General features: G+C 39.1%; 1 protein-coding gene across 2 annotated transcripts in view; it reads left to right on the top strand.

Annotated features, from left to right (window-relative positions):
- The first annotated feature begins 502 nt into the window (after nt 1-502).
- The window catches only part of dnah2 (dynein, axonemal, heavy chain 2), a 66,337-nt gene continuing 53,477 nt past the window's right edge, over nt 503-13,362 (top strand). For both annotated transcript variants that reach the window (XM_085400394.1, XM_085400393.1), the window contains exons 1-16: nt 503-701; nt 913-986; nt 1,108-1,272; nt 1,454-1,688; nt 2,445-2,555; nt 2,987-3,225; nt 3,449-3,640; nt 4,610-4,767; nt 6,777-6,864; nt 7,337-7,542; nt 7,925-8,054; nt 8,546-8,728; nt 8,849-9,057; nt 12,308-12,454; nt 12,828-12,984; nt 13,182-13,291. In XM_085400394.1, coding sequence (XP_085256520.1) covers nt 954-986; nt 1,108-1,272; nt 1,454-1,688; nt 2,445-2,555; nt 2,987-3,225; nt 3,449-3,640; nt 4,610-4,767; nt 6,777-6,864; nt 7,337-7,542; nt 7,925-8,054; nt 8,546-8,728; nt 8,849-9,057; nt 12,308-12,454; nt 12,828-12,984; nt 13,182-13,291 — 2,363 coding nt within the window. In that variant the 5' untranslated portion in view covers nt 503-701; nt 913-953. The remainder of the gene's footprint in view (nt 702-912; nt 987-1,107; nt 1,273-1,453; nt 1,689-2,444; nt 2,556-2,986; nt 3,226-3,448; nt 3,641-4,609; nt 4,768-6,776; nt 6,865-7,336; nt 7,543-7,924; nt 8,055-8,545; nt 8,729-8,848; nt 9,058-12,307; nt 12,455-12,827; nt 12,985-13,181; nt 13,292-13,362) is intronic.

The following is a 13,362-nucleotide window of genomic DNA, read 5'->3' as shown; positions in this document are numbered from 1 at the left end:
CTTCATTTATTCTTAAGGAGAAAATACAGTCAAAGTCCAGTATGTACATCTTCCTTCTCTGAACTTTTATTTTACAAAATCATGTTGTTGGTCGGATTTGACGCCATATTTTCCACCAACGAGGTAGAAAAACACATATTAGTAATTAAACGATTCAAGGTTTTATTTCATTTAGGCACAGAATTAATATGATTACCAACACCTGTGTGCACGTTTACTATATATAAACAATAAAGCTCTTGAATCTTGAATATATGAAAGCGCCCATGTGCACTGGCAATACGCTTCTGATCATACAGGATGTAGAAAAAATTACAAATTTTACAATTACAAAATAAATCTTCCAACAACCCCAGAAAAACGCATTTGTAGTTGTATATACTGTGGAAGGAAAAAACAAAAACAGTATTGCCAACAATATCGCTCACGTGTCTGCCGCGCTCAGCCCCAGTCCACGTGGGTTCCCCTGGCAACCAAAGGTTTCCAAGGTGACGAGCACACACAGCTACATGGTTCACTGTAAAGGGACAGGAAGGACCAGATAGACGAACATTTGTGTAATTACCGATTTAAGTTCGGTCACAATGACCTCACGGAAATGTTTTGGTGTGTTTTTTTTACCGGGTTACAGCTGTCATGTCGGAGGGTTTAAATAGAAAGGTGAAGTAAATATTTTTGCTGCCGAAGACTTCTCTCCAAAGGTAACGACGTCGCTAAAACTTTACCAACTGCCTAAACTAGTATGTGGTAAGCTAGTCTGTAACACTCATGCTACAGTAACTTAATCATAATGGTTTACTAAACTATATACATGTGTGTGTGCGTGTGTGTGTGTGTGTTTTAAACTTGATGCTTCAATTCACTGCTGCACTGTAGCCTGTGTCGTATATTCGTGTCCTTAATCTTTCACAGCCATAGAGAAAGAACAGAAAGCTTGACGGAAAAAAGAAGAAATGGAAGAGGAATACTCTAAGGCTATTCGTCAGGTGACTGTGATTTAGAAATTCAACTTTTTCTTCCACCTTAACGAGTTGTGGCAATTATTAATCAACTTTTCCTCCCCACTCCTCTACACATACTCATCCTTTCATCTCACTATCATCTAAGTTGTTCATCGACTGTGTGGCTATTTCTGGTGTAACCGAAGAATCATGGACAGAGGAGAATGAGAAAGCTGTGGATCAGTTCATTGAAGACGCCTCTATCACAACCATGGTAGTCTACCTGGACACCAAGGTTGGACTTCGGGTGGAGTACTCGATGCCCTTACTGGTACAACACTCTTTCCTCTCAGCATTGTGTATGGTGATTTATTTCAGTTGATTTTACTGGTCTTGTAATGTTTGAGGGGAAAATATAAAAGTGCCTAATGTTTTGTTTGTTAATTCTGTCGCCCCCTTTTCCTTCTTTTTCTGTCTCTTTCACCACTGCATCTGAATATTTATCTTCATAGGGAGAGGTGGTAGGGCAGTTGTCCTATTTTGTCCGTGTGCCAGAAGCCATAATCACACTAGAAACGTTTGATACAGCCATACAGTTTGGCACGGTGCGAGGCAACCCCATCCAGAGGCTGCTTCAAGACATGACCTGTTTGCACGCCCCCCCAGTTGCCATTAGTGCCTACAGGGAGCAGAGCATCAAGGACAGCTATACCAAACACATGCACTTATATCTCGCCAGCCTTACAGGTGGGTAAATTTTTTTTTTTTTAAAAGAAACAGGCATTTCACTCTTTCAACACTTAGTCTCACATTATACGGTTTATTTGACTTCTTTCAAGTTATTTAGCTTTGCTTTTCGCACTATGATTTGTCATTGAGACTCTTTAGGGCTCATTAAAGAAGAGTCTACACAGGCAGTTTTGTCAACTTCCTTTGAAGTATTTTTCCTCATCTTACTTAACAGAAGTAGTTCTGCTTCTACAAATATGTCCCCCCCACCCCCGCTTGTTTATGCTTCCAATCTGCAAATCCTTAATATAGGCAGTGAAAATCACACGTATCTTTTACTTCCGACTTTTTGCTGCTTTCCAGTTTGACTTTAGGCTTACATAGTATAATGTACGTTTGTACCAGTGCCTTGTACTCTTGATGATAAATACGGAAGGCAAGCTTAGCTTTTCTTGGATATGTCTCCCAATATTCCTGCAAAATCATTCAAGCTCAACCCCACTGGCTGGTGAGCATTGTTAAACAGAAGTGATTCAATCAAGCTCCCCTGTGACTGTGAATTGTCTATTTATAGTATGCATACAGTATTTCTTTAAATGGAGGGAAAGGTATTTTATGGGCCTCTGCGTGCAGATTGTGCTGTGTAACAGGACTATAGGTAGGAAGGATGAAAAGAATGGAACTTGTCAGATGACTTCAGTTGATGCCGTGAGTAGTTGATGGTCACATATGAGCATTACACATGTGGTGTAATTTTATTTTCTTTTTGAACAGATGATGTACATAGGAAGTTTGGGAACACTGTTCTCTACATCCCAATGGAAGGCCTGCAGTGCAGTGCTGAGGAGGCCAGCAAGGACAGGAAGCTGATACAGAGAATGGAAAGTAAGCTAGCGGTGCTATTTGTATGCATCTGCATGCAGCTGACAAGGGTTGCTTTTGGTTTCCATGTGTCTCTGAAGGGTATGGGTTAAAAGGCTCACACTTACAAATGTCTGTTCTCTGACTTTATACTGAAGACAACATTGAAACTGCACCATGAGCTTTCTGTCTCAGGCTCTCCAGTGATTTTATTTCATTCAAGGTCCATCTTACAAAATTTGCACCTGTTCATGTTTTTGGCTGCTTCTTTCTATTTCCATCATCTATGTTCAGAACTCTGTTGCATTCTCATATCCATGACATTTCTGTAGTCATGCTTAGTAGTTATAGCATAACACCACTAGTTTATGTCTACTTATTATGTGTCTTTTCTATATTGTTTGTTCCTACCTTAATTTCCTGTGTCCTCCATTCACATGTTCTACATGTTTTAGTTGTAATGATCCACTGGACTGATCAAATCAAGGAGCTACTAAATGCGCAAGACATTGTGAACATGAGAGACAGCTGTGGTCCACTGCGGGAGATATCCTTCTGGAAGACTCGCTCTACCCAGCTGTTGAACATCAGCCGGCAGCTACAGAAGCCAGGGGTCAAGCACATCCAGAACATCCTCCAGGTTGCAAAGTCTCTGTATGTACAGCGCTTCTGTCAGCTGGCCCATGAAATACAGGTAAATCTGCGCAAAGTCAGCTTATAATAAAGATTTAATCCAAATAATGTCAACATTTTATTTACAAAACAAATAGCATCATAAGCACAAAGTGTTGTGCTTCGTATGTTGCAGTCTAGCTGGAAGGCCTCAATATGTGAACGTGAAAGCTTTGGTGAATGTGACTGAAATAATAGTAGTAATCATTCATTTCACCTTGACTTTGTGTGTGTGTTCTGCCCAGGATTGTTCTCTTCAGGCCCAGTCAAATCTGACCTTCTTGTCCATATTGAAGGAGCCTTGCGAAGAGCTTGAGCAGCTTAAACCAAGTCAAATTGCTTCCAAGTTTAAACACATTGTCAGTCTCATTCGAATCATCTGGATCAACTCCCCCCACTACAATACCAGTGAGAGGATCGTCAACTTCTTCCGCCAGGTACCTGAAATGTTAAACTCTCGCTAGATTTCAACATTAGACTTAAACCAGTGTCCTTTTCATGATACAGTTCATTTTATGGATTTTATTTTGACAGGTCAGTGCTCATTAACATAACACTTTCGGCTAATTCTTATCTATTATCTCTGGCTTGTACTGTGTAATATCCTAAATATCAAAATGAAAAACAGTGTTTATATAAAATCTCTGGTACTTTCATTGTAGATTTGGTGGATTGTATCTAACTTGTCATACACTATATATCAAATGTGGAGTGCTCATACTGGTTGTTTTTCATCATAGCTACAATAGAAGCTATATAAACTATATCAGCTTTATTTAAATAAACCTAAAACTGAAGTCCATCTGTGGGCCAAGAGAATCACTTGAAAGGCAGCTGACTGTGTTATACATTGTTCTGTTATTTACTTATCACATATTTTCATTTTGTGATAAAATGTTTTTCTAGGAGCACCTTTTTAAGCTGTATTATTTTCTGTTGTTGTGCCTTCTTTTTCTCACATGCTGGTGCTCATCATCATCACCATCATCATCATCAGAGAGACCATGAGCACCCGTTTTGAATATGTAGACATCAGAGTTCTGATATCTAGCAAGTCAATGGACCAAATAAAATATCTGATCATTTTCATTGCACGACTTATTTTTACATTTAAAATGACAGCTCCACAAGCAGAGGGATAAATTATAATAATTATAAAATTATTATGTTTTGAGTTAGCATGCTTGCATTACTTTTTTTTTTTTTTTGCTCAGATTCACTTTGTCTGGTTAATATAATTCATATAATTTGTAAATCTTGAAGGCTGCAGGGTAATGACCTGTGACTGGGGTAATTTAACAAGTAGCAGACGGGCGATGCTTTCTTTGTTCTCCTTATAATAAGTTAATAAGAGCAAGAAAAAGCTCAGCTGCCAAATACTTAAACTATATGTCCCTGTGTTGCAGATGACTAATGAGATCATCCGTCTGTGCTCTCAAAGGATCTGTCTGGACAGGATTTTTGAAGGCTACGTGTTATCTAGCAAACAAATCCTCAGCGACTGCATGCAGTGTTGCCTGATCTGGAAGGAAGTTTACCTCCGTGCCTCAAAAATTCATCACAAGTAGGAGAAATTTTACATGCATAGAAATACAAAACAGAGTTTTCTTGATTGTTTTAAATTCCTAAATATGTTGTATATAGTTAGTCTGAACTTGAACCTAAATTCATATTTAGGTTCATATTTACTTAAATAAGTTCAGCCATGTTGGTTACAGTGATCATCACCTCAGATCTTCTTGTATTTTGTTCTCGACCTTGAAATAAAAGCTGAATTCCAAAAAGCTGGAGGAACATTTTGTAGTTAATTAGGTTAACGGATAACAGTCAGTCAGTAAAGTGATTGAGTATCTTAGAGAGGCAGTTTGGTGGTCAGAGGTTCATTCATTCATTCATTCATTCATTTATTTGTTCATTTTCAGGCACAACAAATACCTATATTGAACATAAAATACACAAAGAACAAAAAAACTATCAAATGTGAAACAGTTTCAGAATAATGTTTCTCCAGGTCAAACTGCAAAGACTTGGAATATCTTGCCAACTACATAATATAATCAAAAGATTCAGAGGATGTGGAAAAAAACTCTGTGCACAAAGGACAAGGCTAAAAATCAATATTAAGCCTGTGTCTTTGGGCACTTGGGGATCTGCATTAAAGAAAACAAACAAACAAAAAAACAGCAACATGCATGTTTCTGTCATGAAAATCACTACATAGAATCAGGAATGCTTCCAGAAATGACTGTATGTAAACACAGTTAACCATGCCATCCACAAGTGCAGATTAAAGCTCTACCGTGCAAAGAAGAAGCCACATGTGAACATGATGCAGAAATGCCATCTTCTCTGGGCCAAAGCTCATTTAAGATGGACTGAGGCAAAGTGGAAAACTGTTCTGTGGTCAGACGAATCCAAATTTAAAATTCTTTTTGGAAAGACACCACATCCCCTGCACTAAAGAGGAGAGAGGTATCATCTGGTTATCAGTGCTCAGTTCAAAAGCCTGATGGTGCGTTGTGCCTATGGAATTGGTAGCTTGCACATCTGGAAAGGCACCATCAGTGCTGAAAGGAATACACAAGTTTTAGAGCAGCATACATGCTCCCATCCAGATGGTGTCTTTGTCAGGGAAGGCCTCGCATATTTCAGTAAGACAAACCACATCCTGCATCTATTACAACATCGTGGCTTCGCAGTAGAAGTTCAGACCTTTCACCAACCAAAACGTTTGGCGCATCTTGAAAGAAAAATATGACAAAGAAGAACAAAGAAGATGTAGAGCAGCTAGAATCCTCTATCGGACATGAATGTCCAGCAGCTGTTCTCCTCAGTTCACAGATGCTTACAGACTGTTGTTAAAAGAAGAGGGGAGCTACACAGTGGCAAACATGACCCCATCCGAACTTTTTAGACACGTGTTGCTATCAAATTCAAAATGAATGTTGTTCTTTAAATGAAACACATTCTCAGTTTAAACATCTGTTATTCTGTTCTATTGTGATTAAAATGTAGATTTTTGAGATGTACAAGACCTTGAATACTGTTTTATTTACATTTTACACAGTTTCCAGACTTTTTCCATGAGTCCGTGAGTCGTTTGGTACCGAGCCGCAAGAGTTGAGGCTCAGGTGTGAAGTTTATGGTTTTCAGGGTTGTTATCGTTTTTTAGCACTATTTTTTTAATGTTTTTATCATTTACTCAGATTCCCTGGTTATTTTCCTGTGTGTTATGAATAAATCTTCTTTTTTTTGGTACCAGTACTGGTTTTATGTTGTTGTATTCATCTACGACACCTTAAAGGCCGGACCGTGGTGCAAAAAATGTTGGGGACCACTGATATATACAGTGTACTTTTTCTTTTTAAAGATTTCACAATTGATAAACTTCACTCGTCCTATTTATAACCTCTAAAGATATATTATAAAATGAAAAACCATTTCATTTAGTGTTGCCCACCAACCTCCAGTCATCCAAGCCCATTTTCTGCCTTTTTTTCTGTTTCTCTTTGCTCTCTTTGCTCCGTTGTTCTAGCCTTTTCCTTTATCTTTATCCTTTTTCATTCACATCAGGTATTCCCGAAAAGGCTGGGTCCTGGACAAAACAACGTTTATCGTGGTGATTGAGTCGTATGTTCAGAGGCTCAGAGACCTAATTGAGGTAAATATTTTCTCTCGGTAGCACAGAACAAGTAACACTGCATACTGAATCACAATTATCAGGTTAACCATCATGAGCAAAGGAACAATACTAAAAAGACATGTTTCAAAAAAAGAAAGGAAAAAATGGCACCCACCTTGTGCTATCCTACTCTTTCAGTAGCTCTTCTGTAGACAGAACTCTTCTATAAAAGCAGCTTGGGCTCCTGTAAAATGGAGACTAATGACAAAACACCCAGAACAAAAACTGAAAAGAAATTTTGTTTCTATTTAAATACAATTTCTTAAACAGTATTATAGTGACAGTTTGTTCATTTGTGTGAGTAAGGTGGCCTTTATTGTTGACAACTTTATAGGTAGTCTTATGAGTCAGCAGGTGATCACCTCCAATATAATTTCAGAAAATCCCTTGTGTGGGATAGATATATATGTTGTTTGATATGAGATTATTAGCTTCTCTTGTCTGCTCACAGATATGTGACTGCCAGCATCAGTTTGCCCGCTGGGAGGATGGTCAGCAGAGGGCTCTGCCATGCTTAGGTGGTTGCAAGGGACCAGGGTTTACTGGCACCCTCCTGAAGAATGAAAGCGACTTCCATCGCAGCCTGGAAAAACTACGCTCTGTTGACAAGGGCATACTTGATGTCAAGGATACCACATGGTGCAATGAATTCAACAGGTTAAGCTTTGTTTGTTTTAAAATAATCAAATGAATGTGGAATATAATAGTTTGAAAGGGTTTTTTCATGTTTATAAAATATAATTGTTGTTTGTGGGGAGCCACGGGCAGTTAAATAAAGGGAGCACCAGAACCTATGCAACCCAAATGAGTGGTTTGGCAGAAGGTGAACAAATATAAAAGCTGTTTTTCTGATCTTACCTCTGGATGCTCATTATGTTAATACATCCCTACACGATTTTAACTTCTCCTCTACATTAATGCGTCTCTGCGGATATCAGTGTTAGTATGCGTGTCTACACTTCTGTTAGCATGCTTTTGCTAAATTCATTAAGTATTTTGGCTTGTAGACATGTTTTGGTGTGTGTATGCATGTGTACAGGTTTTGTGCGTTTGTAAAAGATCTGGAGATGAAGATTCGGGGCCTGATTGGTTCAGTGTTTACGACAGGGAACACAGTTGAGGAAGGAATTCGGCTCCTTGACGTCTTTACGCCTTTGTTCGCTCGCAAGGTACGCTTTCACAAAGACATTCACAGAAACAGTTACACAAGTTTTATCATTGGCTAAATTTGTATTAAACAATGTAACACATTTTCATTTGTTTTTAATTAAATGTTACAGGTTAATATCTGGTCCTGCGTTGCTAATTCTAATAAATCAACCCAGTATCATGGCAAAACCCTGCTGTGACTGCAACTTCTGCACATGTGTCCAAAGACACGATGGAGCAGCGTATTACACACTTTGCCATGATAACGGGGTGAATAAATTGCTGTGCTCAAGTTTGTGTGTTTGTTAGAGTAAAAGCAGTTGCACACATGGGTGAATAGTTTGCTTTTGTTGTACTAGAGACCTTCAGATTTGTTCCAATTACAGATTTCATTCAGTGCAATGATCAATCAAATGCTATTTTTCTGTTTTCATTACAGCTAAACTTTTCTCTTTGCCCTATTTTTTTCTGTTACCATCATAACATGTATCTTTGAATTCTTCCATCACAGTCCATTAAGCGCACTGTAGAAGAGAAGCTGGAGGAAACCTTCAATATCTTTTACAAAGAGCTTAAAATCGGAAACAAAGAGCTGAACCAGACCTCAATGTTTTACCCTGATCATATGCCCCGGAAAGCAGGCCAGGTCTACTGGGTGATGGCCCAAAGACATCAGTTAGAGAGATTCATGGAGGTGAGGCGTTTAGACAACAAGAAAGACCTTTGATTTTTAGTACACAATTATTGCTTTCTGCAATCACTAACCAACCTTACTTCCATCTCCTCTACTCTGTTTGCTTTCCTTTGCCTCCAGGTGCTTCAGAAGGCCCACTTAATACTGGATTCTCAGACCTGCAAGGAGTTACTTACCACCTGTGGTCAAACTATGCAAATTCTGGATGAGATTGTGAGGAAGAACTTCAGTGAATGGACTCAGAAGTTGGATGTGCAGTATCTCAAACGCCTGGAGCAGCCACTCATGGTGCGCTGCAAGAACAAGAAGCTGGACATCAACTTTGACAAGTGGGTCAAACAACACGAGCACACATGACTTAAACACAAGAGGTACAAAGCTTACATGCTAAACTCTGTGTAATAAACCTAGATGCACTATAACTGATGGTAAATACAGGGAGTGCAGAATTATTAGGCAAGTTGTATTTTTGAGGAATAATTTTATTATTGAACAACAACCATGTTCTCAATGAACCCAAAAAACTCATTAATATCAAAGCTGAATGTTTTTGGAAGTAGTTTTTAGTTTGTTTTAGTTTTAGCTATTTTAGGGGGATATCTGTGTGTGCAGGTGACTATTACTGTGCATAGTTATTAGGCAACTTAACAAAAAACAAACATATACCCATTTCAATTATTGATTTTTACCAGTGAAACCAATATAACATCTCCACATTCACAAATATACATTTCTGACATTCAAAAACAAAACAAAAACAAATCAGCGACCAATATAGCCACCTTTCTTTGCAAGGACACTCAAAAGCCTGCCATCCATGGATTCTGTCAGTGTTTTGATCTGTTCACCATCAACATTGCGTGCAGCAGCAACCACAGCCTCCCAGACACTGTTCAGAGAGGTGTACTGTTTTCCCTCCTTGTAAATCTCACATTTGATGATGGACCACAGGTTCTCAATGGGGTTCAGATCAGGTGAACAAGGAGGCCATGTCATTAGTTTTTCTTCTTTTATACCCTTTCTTGCCAGCCACGCTGTGGAGTACTTGGACGCGTGTGATGGAGCATTGTCCTGCATGAAAATCATGTTTTTCTTGAAGGATGCAGACTTCTTCCTGTACCACTGCTTGAAGAAGGTGTCTTCCAGAAACTGGCAGTAGGACTGGGAGTTGAGCTTGACTCCATCCTCAAGCCGAAAAGGCCCCACAAGCTCATCTTTGATGATACCAGCCCAAACCAGTACTCCACCTCCACCTTGCTGGCGTCTGAGTCGGACTGGAGCTCTCTGCCCTTTACCAATCCAGCCACGGGCCCATCCATCTGGCCCATCAAGACTCACTCTCATTTCATCAGTCCATAAAACCTTAGAAAAATCAGTCTTGAGATATTTCTTGGCCCAGTCTTGACGTTTCAGCTTGTGTGTCTTGTTCAGTGGTGGTCGTCTTTCAGCCTTTCTTACCTTGGCCATGTCTCTGAGTATTGCACACCTTGTGCTTTTGGGCACTCCAGTGATGTTGCAGCTCTGAAATATGGCCAAACTGGTGGCAAGTGGCATCTTGGCAGCTGCATGCTTGACTTTTCTCAGTTCATGGGCAGTTATTTTGCGCCTTGGTTTTTCCACACGCTTCTTGCGACCCTGTTGACTATTTTGAATGAAACGCTTGATTGTTCGATGATCACGCTTCAGAAGCTTTGCAATTTTGAGACTGCTGCATCCCTCTGCAAGATATCTCACTATTTTTGACTTTTCTGAGCCTGTCAAGTCCATCTTTTGACCCATTTTGCCAAAGGAAAGGACGTTGCCTAATAATTATGCACACCTGATATAGGGTGTTGATGTCATTAGACCACACCCCTTCTCATTACAGAGATGCACATCACCTAATATGCTTAATTGGTAGTAGGCTTTCGAGCCTATACAGCTTGGAGTAAGACAACATGCATGAAGAGGATGATGTGGACAAAATACTCATTTGCCTAATAATTCTGCACTCCCTGTACACTTTACTGTTAGGTGAATACACAAATGTGCTCTTACACAATAGATTCATGCAAAGACCAAACATTTGGGCATGAATACAAACACACAAATGTGTACATGTGCCGTTTTTATATAAATGTAGGGGAGACCGGGGATAGTTGTAACATTTTTGACATTTCTGTCTGTAACTCGGAGCTCTTTTAAGGTAGTGGATTCAAAATGTAATGCAAAGTATTTACATGTCTCGGCTATTAAATAGTGCAGCTATTTTCTCTGCAGCACAATTACGCATTTCTATGGTATGGTCTCAAACACAAAGAGTGAAATGTTAAAATTAACCCCATAGTCTGGGTTAGTTGTAACATATCCTGGGGTAAAATGTAACACAATGAAATAAGGATACTAACAAAACATTAACATGTAATCTTTGTTTATTCAACACATGAATGCACTTACATCCATTTATGTAGCTCTGTGTGTGTGTGACAGAATGCAGAAATCTAGCTTTTGAACATATTCCAACCCCCCAAAAAAGACATATTATGGAATTTTCTGCAACTGAATATTTCATTAATTTTGGTTGGTCTTCCTTGAGTTTGGCCTCATTGGCTCAGTGGGCATTATAACCTACAACTCTTGCACCAATTTTGAACATAACAATGAAGCTGAAAAAATGTAGTTGTTCACCAGCATCGCAATTCCATTACTTTTTATCCTGGCTTACCTTGGTGTGGTTTGCAAAGTGCTTCAGAAAGATGAGGAAATCTGTTTCTTGCACCCATCCTGATTTATTTCCACTACCAGTACTTCCTACTGGTCCATCTCTGACACAGAGGTCTGCATAATGTATGTGTGGGAACACAAACAGTGGAGGAATTGTGTTGCCAATGGCATTAACCGCATATACAAATGCGACCAGTGAACCTCTCTCTGCTGATGTCGTTGCCCCAACTTGTTTAATATAAGTTAAAGTAATAGTGTGGTAAGTTGTAACATCTGCATTATTGTTACAACTAACCCAGACTGTTGCTGTTACAACTGACCCAGACTCCTATAGCCATGAACTAGCTAACATTACAGCCAACGGCTAAAACATTAGCACTAAAGACCTACACAGAATATATCCCCATAGACATACAAATAACATAATTTAAGTTTGATGAGTTTAACTGCAAAGCAGATAATGCTATTAGAAATTGAAATAAAGTAGAAAAACTTACTTTTTGGCGTACAAATTACTTTTTTTCGTGTTAAATTGTCTGTGTTTGACAAAATGTGCTGATTTTTCACATGTGATAGCAGAACTGAGTTGGGCATGCACAGGATGAGTCACATCATTTGAAACTTAGCCCTGATTGGAGAAATTGGAAGTGTTACAACTGACCCACGTTACAACTATCCCCGGTCTCCCCTACTGCAGAAGTTATACTTGAAATGTTTCCAACAAGATAGCTGTTTACTGGAGGCAGTGTACTTAATGTTTTAGCTTAAAACAGTCATTAAAGTGTATAATTTCCCAGGGGTCTCCAGAGATTTACGTACAACTTTACATTTTAATGTACTTACTCTGTATTGTTATTTTGTATCTTTTTTGTCTAGCGACCTGTTGAATCTGTTCTCTGAGATCCAGTGCTGGGATCGACTAAAGTTTGAGATCCCCCAGAGTGTATCTGACATTTACCAGGACAGAGATGACCTCAGAGGCCTGAGGCAGCAAGTACTGCTGCTGGTCCGCGAGTATAACAGGTCTGACTTGGAACACTCGCTTGCAGCATTACACAGCATCACCATTCATCTGGAGAGCTTGACCAGTTTTTGTGTTGTGAACACGTCTTGTGAATTAACATCCTTGTAATTGTGAGCACTATAAGAAGATTATTAATCAGTGAGCTAAAGAAAATCACTTAAATTAAAGGTCCTGTGTGCTTACACTTTTATACAAAATGAAACGCGTGACACCAATACTGATCAACACTTGTAAGACTTTAAAATGGATTCATAATTTCGCACATTTACACACCTACAAGCACAGAGAAAGATGTACATGCTGTATTTGATAATCCTGCCTGTTCAGATATTATTCAGTCAGTAGAAAAACATATTTATCTGTGGGTCCCAGGATCACAGAAATGCTCTCTCCTGAGGAGTTGGGTCTTTTTCGGGAGAGAATACGTTTCATTGATAAGAAGATCCAGCCGGGTCTGACCAAACTCCTGTGGTTGTCTAAAGGAGCTTCTAACATCTTCATCCGTGACTGTCTCCTGCATGTTGACAAGGTTGTAAGATTGCAGTTCACCACTTACAGATATTTTTCTTTTGAGCCTCAGACTGGTGACAACAGTAACTAAACTAGCAACAATCACATTTTCCTTATCTGTAGCGTATTTTTTTGAACCTGTAATAAACCTCTGTGGATGAGTCTTACTTAGCAGCTTCACTTGTCTTCTTCCCTCTACTGTCCTCTTACTTTCAGCTCCATGTGATAATTGATAATTACAAAGTGTCCAGTCAGTCCATCTTCAAACACTGTCATCAGATTAGTGAAGCACTTCTGGTTAAACTGGATGGAAAAACTGTGTACAGGTAAGAACTGATTTAACAACTCATTTTCATTACATTACAAGTCTGTCTAATAAATACATAAAATAAATTCA

This window comes from Rhamphochromis longiceps, linkage group LG3, assembly GCF_057381845.1.
Source record: "Rhamphochromis longiceps isolate RC_006_pf linkage group LG3, R_longiceps_female_GT1.1, whole genome shotgun sequence".
NCBI classification, from domain to species: Eukaryota; Metazoa; Chordata; class Actinopteri; order Cichliformes; family Cichlidae; genus Rhamphochromis; species Rhamphochromis longiceps.
The sequence above is the reverse complement of the archived record's forward strand: the minus strand, read 5'-3'. Positions and strand labels throughout refer to the sequence as shown.